Source organism: Oculina patagonica, chromosome 9, assembly GCF_052425735.1.
Source record: "Oculina patagonica isolate OP01 chromosome 9, crgOcupat, whole genome shotgun sequence".
In the NCBI taxonomy this organism is placed as follows: Eukaryota; Metazoa; Cnidaria; class Anthozoa; order Scleractinia; family Oculinidae; genus Oculina; species Oculina patagonica.
In genome coordinates this window covers 15,576,889-15,586,927 of record NC_135766.1, presented here as the reverse complement: position 1 = coordinate 15,586,927, position 10,039 = coordinate 15,576,889, and the positions used below count along the sequence as shown (strand labels likewise).

Genomic DNA, 10,039 nt, shown 5'->3' with positions numbered 1-10,039 from the left:
ACGTTTTCAACTGCAGCGAACGCTACAGAAAAAGACAGGCGGGACCTGATAAACGAGCTACAAATCATGGTCACAGTTGGTGAGCATCCTAACGTCGTAAGTCTAATTGGAGCTTGTACAGGATACGGTAAGTCAAATTGAAAATTGGTTAGTCTAGAATGGTAAATAATTGTCGGGTTTAATTGAATGAAGCACCAGACAAAATATCCAGATCAGTCGGTTCTGTCACTCAACCATCCCAAAGGAAGGAAGGTTCAAAGGGTTTTCTATAGCTCTATTACTAAAATAATTCAAGTTCTAGGGCAAGAACGGCGGCGTACGAGCTAGAGCGCTGAACTTCAAAACGAGCAGTCCAAGTGAGAGCCCTCGTCGGGTCATTTTGTTAAGTTCTTAAACGAGACACTTTAAAGATACCGGCGAATATATAATTAATAATACTGGGGGAACCCTGCGACCCTATGATGAACTAGCATCCCATTTTATTTTCCCATCAAACGAAGACTTTGCCTATTCAAACACATGCCCTAAATCATGGCAAAAGCAGAAGCGGTGGCAGCAGTTGAAGAATTAGTAGTGGCAGCAGTAGCAATAGCAATAGCAATGGCATGTCAATAGCTCTAGCAGTAGAAGTAGTAAACTATGGCCCTAGTGACGCATTATTTCATTTCTCCACCCGGCGCTACCTAATATGGCCAATAGGTGTTCTAAAACAACTTCTTTTCATCTGTTATGACCGGAAGGGTATCAACAAACAGTGAGAATGTTTAACTCAGAGCACGGAATTACTAGGCGACGTGAGGATTGTGTGTGAAAGGAGGGTTTTCCCAAACAGGTAGATTTCTAGCTCCACTGGGTTGCAATAAGGCAGTGGTTGGTTCGTGTGGCGAAGATAGTGATTTCTCTAAACATTTTAATGTTGTAATCTTCACTATAGAGTCAATATTGGTCGTCGTTCGCCTGGCTGAGAATGGCTGCCTGCTGAATCAACTGAAGAAAAACAGAGAAAATCCATATTACAACGTTGCAGAAAAAAATGTACACTTTTCACACATTGACAAAACGAGGATCGCAAGAGACGTGGCCAACGGCATGTTGCACCTATCCAACAAAAAGGTAAATATATTTGTGTTTATAATAACATTTTAGTTTACTGTACCATGACAAGTTATGGAAATTCATGCAAATAAAATCTACCCTCTTCTACGTACCTCACCCTCGACCACGAACAGAAAAAAACAGGTAGCTTGGATAATACATACTTGTGCTTTTTTCTCTCAAGATGAGCTTATTATATACACATTTTACCCTCCACTTCCTAATGCACATACTTGTTATAATTCACATATTTTTAACCCAGTGTCCGACTTATGAAAATCCTAATTGGGCCACAAAGGAAACTACAGTCGAACAATGAACTGAGCAGTCCATCGGAGCGGGAGGGCAATTTTTCGTGCATTATTGGCAACTTTTTTTTAAAAAAATGACTTAATAATAAATAAATTTTATTGATATATTACGGTTTAGACTATTTGCTTTCGGTTATTATCGAATTGAATACAAGAAGCGGAAACGTAAAAATCGTAGTGTATTTATCAACGTCACATGGAGTTTTTCGGTAATGGCGAGGCTTTGTGAGCTTTAAGTGCTAACAAGTCCCAAGTTTACTGTTTACTGTTGTTGTTTTGCAGTGCGTTCATCGTGATCTTGCAGCAAGGAATGTGCTTCTTGGCAAGAACAATGTTGCCATGGTTTCTGACTTCGGCTTGTCACGCGATGTGTACGAAAGTGGCGAATACGAAAATATATCAGGGGTATGAGACTACATTTATTTTCCATCAATAACTTTTACCCTTCGGTAAACGAAAGGTCTTGGGATCTACTAGAAAAAAAAAAGGTTGAAAGCGATGTTCGCTTATGGAAGGTAAAAATGTCAAGTTTCTGTAGCTGAAGCCATGATAAAGTGTCTGCTTATTAGAGTTTTCCGTTAGCGGAGTGTTTCGCCTGAATGTAAAAAAAGTCGAGTCAAAAAGCATGTATCTTATATCACTTTCGGTACATTATCATTTCAGCTGTTTTTGTGTTAGAATTCTGATTAATTTTCTGACATTGTTCTTCAAACAAGGGAATATTACCAGTGCGTTGGATGGCCCTTGAGTCGTGTGAAGATTACATTTACAATACCAAGACAGACGTGTAAGTTGACTAGCTTGAAAGCGAACCAATTTAAGATTAAAAAAAATAGGTTCCACGTTTTGATAAGAAAGCAATACAACCATCATACTGTAGTAATAAAATTATGATGCTCTCGTGTTCTCTTTTAGTTAGATATAGTACTGTAAGGTGATCATTTGTCAAATAGTAACGATAAAAAGCAGTTGCTTCTTTGTGTGGGAAACGCAGCTTTTGTCAAATCAGAGCGAGAGCTTTTTTTCTAAAATTGTTGCCAGGTCAAGTCAATTATACAATACCTATCTAGTTAGGTTTACTTGCATATTTTTTGAAAGTGGATTATCTTTTCGTTGCAGCTGGTCATTTGGCGTGCTTCTTTGGGAGATTGAATCTGGAGGTAAACATTTCCTTAGAATTGTTTTTTTTTTTCAAATGAGTAACTGGTGAGGGCACATTCTGCTCTTATTGGGGTAAAATACCAGACCAAGAGCTTAAAACTGGCCGGCTGGTTTGCTGATTTTGAATGTGAATTGGGCCTTTTCACGCGATTTTCGCACAAATCCACCAAACAACGGAATTCTGTTTTCGAATATTCCGGTATGGCCGGCCAGTTAATACTGTCATGATCATGACGATCATCATTATAATCATCATCATCATCATCATCATCATCATCATCATCATCATCAACATCATCATCGTCGTCGTCGTCATCGCCGTCATCATCATCATCATCATCATTATCATCTTCGTCATCATTGTTTTCAACGCCGTTTACTAAACTTGTCTTTGATGCTTTGGTTTTAAGCGGTTACGTTTAATCTTCTACCCTATATTCAATAACACCTATAAACATATTTGTTTCAAATAAATCCTATTTCCATTAAGGTGTCGGAAAGAGGTTTACTTTGTGCATAAATGAAATATCATTGTACATAATACGTTGACAATTAGTCGAATACGTAGAAATTAAAACAACCGGCAGCTTATTTATCGCAGACTTTTTTTTATTAATATTACCGTTTCTTCTTGAGGTAAAATGCCATATTCCGGTCTTGGCGGAATGGAGGTTGTCGAATTTATCAAGTCAGGAAAACGATTAACAAAACCAGATGGATGCCCAGATAAAATGTAAATATCATATTTAAAAGAACAGCTTGAAATACTTTGTTGGCAGTGAGATGTAAGGGCTTCAAGAGGACCAGGGGCCAGGGAATCAAGCAACCTTTTATCAGTTTACAAACCTTCCAAGATACACCATGGAAGCATGGTATATTCAGATGCTACCAGCGGCATTTACATGTAAATTCATCCTATCTCCCCTGAACAGACAGAATGTCATAGACGAGCACGTACTTCTTTTCCTCTTTTCTCCTTCGATCGCCTGACGAAGACCGTCAGTAAAGAGCTACTGAAAATGTCATGCTGTAGTACCCTCTCTCCACTTCTTCTTTGCAGACTTTACACGTATATGTAATGATTTCAACTGGTCTTGAATTACATTCACATTCAAAGGAGCTGGAAATGTAGCACCCAACTAATGCCTTAGTTTATTGCAATTGCCAACCTCGAGTTTATGAGTTTATCTGACAAACATATACAAGTAGAAACTTCCAGCTGTCCTTTCATTTGGCTTCTTTTTTGATTGTGTCAAGCGTCAGTGTGTAAACCCATATTTTTATCCTCGTTTCTTGTTTTGTGTGCTTTTATGTTATGACTTTGTGAAGATAAAGGCAAGGTATCATAAAACCGACGCAAATACTTTTGGGGGCTGGTTATCACTCCTAAAGCTCATTATGTTAGGATTTGACGTTAACAACTAATGCTGTGTTTACACTTGAGCATTTACCGCGATTAACGTTTACTGACTAAACCTTGGTACATTTGTACAGTGTTTATACTGGCTTAAATAACCGAGGTAATTCTGTCATCAATCACGATAACGATCAAATAAAATTGGCGGCCAAAGAAAAAGAAAAGCTGTGGCTCTTGTAGTCCTCGCGTTTTATTTTTATTATTTTTGAGCTGCGAACTCAGGTCACAATATTTCAGCGATTCTTACTTTTGCAGTACAGCTGTACTTCAAGAAGTCGAGGCGAAAGAAATTGATTTTGCTTCAAAAGACAATGCGCGCTGAACGTGCGAGATCATTGCCGAGAAACAATTTCTGGTTTAAATCCCTTTTACACAAATCAAATCAGAATATCTAGAGATACGTTCGATTACACTGTCCGAGTGGTTGGTCCGGATTTGGCAAAGAAGAACACCAGATTGATAGGTAGATCAAATACAAACGTGGAAACGAAGTCGCGAAAACGTGATCAAATGACACTGACGCAATCTGGACACCAGGGAATGTGAAATATATACAAGCGGATATATCTGTCATCTTGACCTTGGTTACCGACCTATACCATGCCTGATCACAGGGTTAATCGAACTTTTACCTTGGTTAACTTTCTATTGTCTCGGGCGGCGTTTACCAAGGTATCAGTTGGCGTTTACACACGCAGAATATTTACCTAGGTAAGTAAACTTCAATACCTCGGTAAAACGCTCAAGTGTAAACACAGCAATCTTCCGTATCTTTCTATAATGTATTGTTCGTTCAGATCAATTTTTTGAGCAAACTGCATGGTTGTTTTTATCATGACAGTTACGAGATCATGATGTCATGCTGGCGTCCAGACCCCTCACAACGGCCTTTATTTGGTGAGCTTGTGGCGTCGCTTGAGCAGGAGCTGGAAAGCAAAGAGGTAAGATGTCAAATATTTCATGAGAACTAAAAACAGAAAGAATATCAAAATGAAAATAACTAGACATAAACAAGAACACTAAATGTAAACATCCTCTACTCTTTTGGTGAATTATTGCGCTATAATTATTGTTTTGATCTAAACTATAACAAGATTATTGAAATATAGCTTTATTTGGCACGCTGTTACATGTGTTAAGGGGTATTTTCACCAACGCTTTTTGTTATGTTTCAATGGGTTTTTTTTTGACATTGAAGGATAGCTTTTTTTTCCCTTCCTTTTCTTTCACCTGCTTTCTAGCTTTGCCCTTTATGTCCCGGATAGAACGCAAGTATTGTTTAACAATTAGGTTATTTGACATTTTCATATTACTTCATAAATTATGAGCGTTCTGTTAGCTTTTGTCAATGGAAATGCTCTATGTTTAAGCCTATCTAAGGGTTGTGCACAACATTAGCCTTCAAAAATTGTGGGCATATCTAACCCTTGCTTCAAATTCCAAGATGTTGTTTTTCCGCTCTAGGAAAGATAATCACGTATGTATGACCCCAAACTACCTATCCCGAAATTAAGCGTGTTTATTTATTTGTTTCTTTTATTAGGATTCCCTGAAGGATAAAAGCCTTGAAATTGAATCTGAAGGAAACATTAATCTGGCAACAGAAATCGATGTCCACGATAAAGAAAACACTGCTTTTTAGTTCAACAACGTAATTCTGGCGTAAAGCTGGCTTGTTTAGTTAAAGGGAATTGTTATCCGCAGCATAAAATCGCTCAGAAAAAGGTCACCATCATTTATCCTTTTTTGTGCCACAGTGTAGCATAAATAAGGCGCTAGATGGAAAAAAAAAAAAAAAGAACAACAGAAAAACAAAAACAAATGCAGATGCTATTGTTAAGCCTTTTGGTAATTTTAATGCTAGAGATAAAAAAGTTTCAAAACCGAATACCGCAGACTGAAATCGTGATTGTATAACTGACATTGCCTTAAAAGTTTCGTGAGTGTTGTTAATTCTGAATCGGTTAATTATGAAGTAATCAGGAAATTTAGATATGTTATAAGTGTTCAGTGTTTTTATTTTATCCTACTACACTGCAGTTACATATGTCAGGTCTGATAAAATCAAAATTAAACGTTCACTATGAAGTAAGTAAGTATTATGATATTATTCTACATTATATTCTGTTTAAGTACTAAAAAAAAGATGAAAAACAAGATGATATTTCATTTTGCTGGACACTCAAGACTTTGACACCATCGCTAACGCGGCTGTGAACTTAAAGTGAACTTAAAAATACATTTTCAATTTGAATCCGCACTGATAGCCTATTTTGAAAGCTACAAACAAATTATCTAAGCCCTGTTTTTTGTTTGTTTGTTTGTTTGTTTTTTTTTTTTTTTTTTTTTTTTTTTTAATTGCAAACACACAAAAGCACATCACTTACAAAAATACAAAAAAAGTATGCCCACTACTCACTACTTATTGTACAAATACTTAAGCTGTGCACAATACAATACGACACTTGCGCTTCTTACAATTCGACACTGTATACTATTTACAACACTTACACTACTTACAATGCGATGCTTACTACTTACAGTGAAATATATATTTTTTAAATACAAAAGAGACTAAAATACTATAAAACTATACATGGCACAAGAGCTAATTGACAGAACTTACACTGCACTTACAAAAAAAAACTGAAATTGTCACTAAACTAGTACAGCTACTCACTATAACAACAGATCTAATGTAACTAAAATGATAAAGGATAAATATAACAGACAAAGAAAATGCACCTAAACCTGGCTCTTTTGCTTAAACAGTGGAAAGAAAGCTACCGCATCGCTTATGCAGAGAGTGGTCCACTTTGTTTCATACTTTTTATAGCTAGAGTTTTTAATAGCGATTTGTCTTTCACATTTAATTTTGCTTTCCAGTAAGGCAAGAAAGACCTTTATGCTAGGAGTCTCTGACTGATTTCTTGCGAGATATAGATGATATTTAGCAATAAGAAGATAGTGATTGAAAGCATGGTAGCTGGTGTTCTCAGGTCTGTATCCATAAAGAATTTCCGAACAAGTAGGATTGAAATTGTCAGAGCGATTTGTATTCCACTATTCTATGTTTGTTTGTTGTTGTTTTCAAAGTTTTTTACAGCCTCTACTTATTTTTGCTACTGGCACTGTTTTGGGAATAATATAGTTATAGCAAGGGTAATGATATAAGGTATACTGTAAACGCTTTAAAATTACTGTAAGTGTATGCTTGAATCACGGAGAAATGTATGTAACTTAGCGTTTGAAACACAACAATGTAACCCGAGTTGCCTTTCAAGCCAAGCCAAGCAAGGTTTGATGGCACTTTTTGCTATTTATATCACAGGTAGCCAAAGCTTAAGACACGACTAAAAATAAATAGAGCGATCTGAAATTGTCAACTGTTTATTGTTTTATCAATCTTATATTACAAATCCGTGTATAAGCTTTGTTATACGAGTGAAAATTAGCATAATATGCTAATTCTAAAAGTGCTCTTAACTATCAAAGCGAAGCTAAAGGTCGCACACTCGATCCGTCAGAATGCCTACCCGTGTTCATAAATTGAGCTGTAATTCTCAAGTTTACCTTTTTCACCCAAAACCCCTCAAATTGAAAGGCTTCGATAGTAACTCTACCAATACATACCGATAAAGTACCCAATGTTAAATATTTTCCCCGGTAAAACGACAATATTCCAGTGGTAAACCTCTACGAACCTTCCGTGGCCCGGGCGCCTCTGAATTTAATCATATGCAATTTGGAACCACAAAAGCCACTTTCTAGGGGAGGTGTATGGAATGTCACGTGCGACGCATGATGTCCTCATATTCGGGAGCTCAGGAATGAGGTGTTCATTTTGCTGTCTAAAGGAACTTTGCCTAAGGGCATCATTAAGTCCTATGAAGAGAAATAGGCTTTTCACTAATCTTGATTTTAATAAGAAATTCAAAAAAGGGGAAAAAAAGAAAAGAAAATGGATGTTCACTTGAAGTAGTTGCGTTAAGCTGGCTGGAAAAGTAAATGATGTTTAACTCTATCCAGACAGGAGCTGGGAGGGGAATTACCCGTGCTGACTTTGAAAGCTTAAAACATTTTTTTAAGACTCAACCAAACGCTGAGTACTTTGGGTAATTTTCGGTGGTTTTCTGAAGTTTTGGAAGAATGTGGAATTTAAGATGGTGGATTTACAATAGCGGCTATTTGAAATTATGATATAATTGTCACCTGATGTGACGGCATCATCTCGCGCGACGTATATCAAAAGATAAACTTTCGGACATACTATGTGATTGCTCAAATATTCTGGAGGGGGTAATCCACCTAACTAAGGTCTGAAAAGATCCAAAAATGCCCAGTCTGAATATGCGGGTTAAAGAGAACAGTATAGATCACGTGACCAGAACTTTATACGCTACGAAGTGAAAGCTGGGGCAAAGTTCAACCTAAATTACGCTTTCCTCATACTTCAATTTTGTTCCTTGGCTTGCTGATAAAGGTTTCTTTACAATTTTCCCTCCCCCTTCCCTCTTCTTTCCTGGGCTTAAGATAAAAAGCCTTTGTAGAGGGACTAGTATTGATGAACCTTTCATGTTTGAAGAGACTCCGGATTCAAAATATATATATTTATTTGATAAATTTATTTAAACCATTGAAAACAATTACAGTACAGATGATGATAACACTAGAATTACAGTAATGACTGGTGGGCCAAATAGCCGAATATACTAAATGAATCGTTGATGGCATGGATTTCATGGCTTTTGAAATAGACTGCCCTCTTTAAGATTCAGACTGGCAATTACCAGGATTCGGATTAGCAATAATTTCTTTTAAAGTCAGTTTGTCATTTGGATTTGGTACCGGAAATTTTTATGTCCTTCTACTCTAATCTTAATTGAATTCACTCATTCTCAGACATAGCTTATAGCATAACATAAAACAACGATCATGTCTTTAACACTTTAACTAAATCAAAACCGAAAATTTTGCGTTTTTTCGGATCTATAGAGACATGCTGAATTCAAGTAGTAGTAATACTAAATTAATATATGTGTACATTAATATCATTATACTAAGTTAGTTAATAGTGAGCGTTAATATATATTTTTAATCAGATATGAAAGAAGGAAGTTAAGCATAAATATATGAGATAGAAAAAGAAACCATTGGTTGTGCATAAAATACCTAAATCTTCTGATTACATCATAACTAATTTAGTCCAGTCTACTTTTTAGCCTCTCTAATGTTAATAGAATGACGATTACAAAAAGGCTAATACAAATAGCGTCTCTTTGTTTAAACAATCGTCTAATGTGCCACAATGACACCAGAAAGATAAATGCTGGTGATTTTTCCGATCGATTTTATCCTGCCGCTAAAAAGTTTCTCTTACAACCCAAGTCAGTATTATTCAGCAAATGACTTGTTTAGCTAAATGGCAGTATTTTCCTCTCCGCGGTCATCGATTTCTGTTCCCAGATTGATGTTTCGTTGAGAATCGATTTCAAGGCTTTTATCCTTCAGGGAATCCTAACAAAACAAGCAAACAAACCAAAAATAAGGGGAAAAAAAGAGTTGATCACGCAAACAAAGACGATAAATTTCTGAAAAAGTAGTTTGGTGGTGGTGTATACTTTTTTTCTTTTCTAGAGCAGAAAAAACGTCACTAAGTATGCAAAGGACAGATATGTCAAGAATTGAACGCTAATGCGATACACAACCCTTAGTTTGGCTACGCAAAGCGTCCACAATGGCTAGACTTTAGTTGACTGTTCACTATATTACCGTGTAGTCGTAGATATCGATCGTTGAGTTCGACGGACCGCCATCTTGGTTCGTAAACAGGAGCGAAAACCACCCCGCACACCATTTTGCAGTCTCCCCAGTTTTCGTTCGCGTTCAGGAACCAAGATGGCGGCCCATGGAACTAAACGTTCGATCTCTACGACTTCACGGAAAAATAGGGGACTGTGAACAGTCTATCATCGGCATTGGAAGAAAAAAAAACACCGGAACGCACATAATTCACGAAGTTTTATGAAAATACCAGATACACCAGCCTATTAAA

General features: G+C 36.7%; 2 protein-coding genes across 2 annotated transcripts in view; one reads left to right on the top strand and one right to left on the bottom strand.

Annotated features, from left to right (window-relative positions):
- LOC144664975 (uncharacterized) overlaps positions 1-10,039 on the top strand; it is a 72,094-nt gene that overhangs the window by 20,530 nt on the left and 41,525 nt on the right. Inside the window, exons 23-29 of the mRNA XM_078526166.1 lie at positions 6-127; positions 935-1,113; positions 1,689-1,811; positions 2,123-2,193; positions 2,526-2,566; positions 3,204-3,300; positions 4,826-4,925. Coding sequence (XP_078382292.1) covers positions 6-127; positions 935-1,113; positions 1,689-1,811; positions 2,123-2,193; positions 2,526-2,566; positions 3,204-3,300; positions 4,826-4,925 — 733 coding nt within the window. The remainder of the gene's footprint in view (positions 1-5; positions 128-934; positions 1,114-1,688; positions 1,812-2,122; positions 2,194-2,525; positions 2,567-3,203; positions 3,301-4,825; positions 4,926-10,039) is intronic.
- The window catches only part of LOC144666804 (uncharacterized), a 40,160-nt gene continuing 38,731 nt past the window's right edge, over positions 8,611-10,039 (bottom strand). Inside the window, exon 21 of the mRNA XM_078528207.1 lies at positions 8,611-9,501. The gene's annotated coding sequence lies outside the window, so the exon portion shown is untranslated. The remainder of the gene's footprint in view (positions 9,502-10,039) is intronic.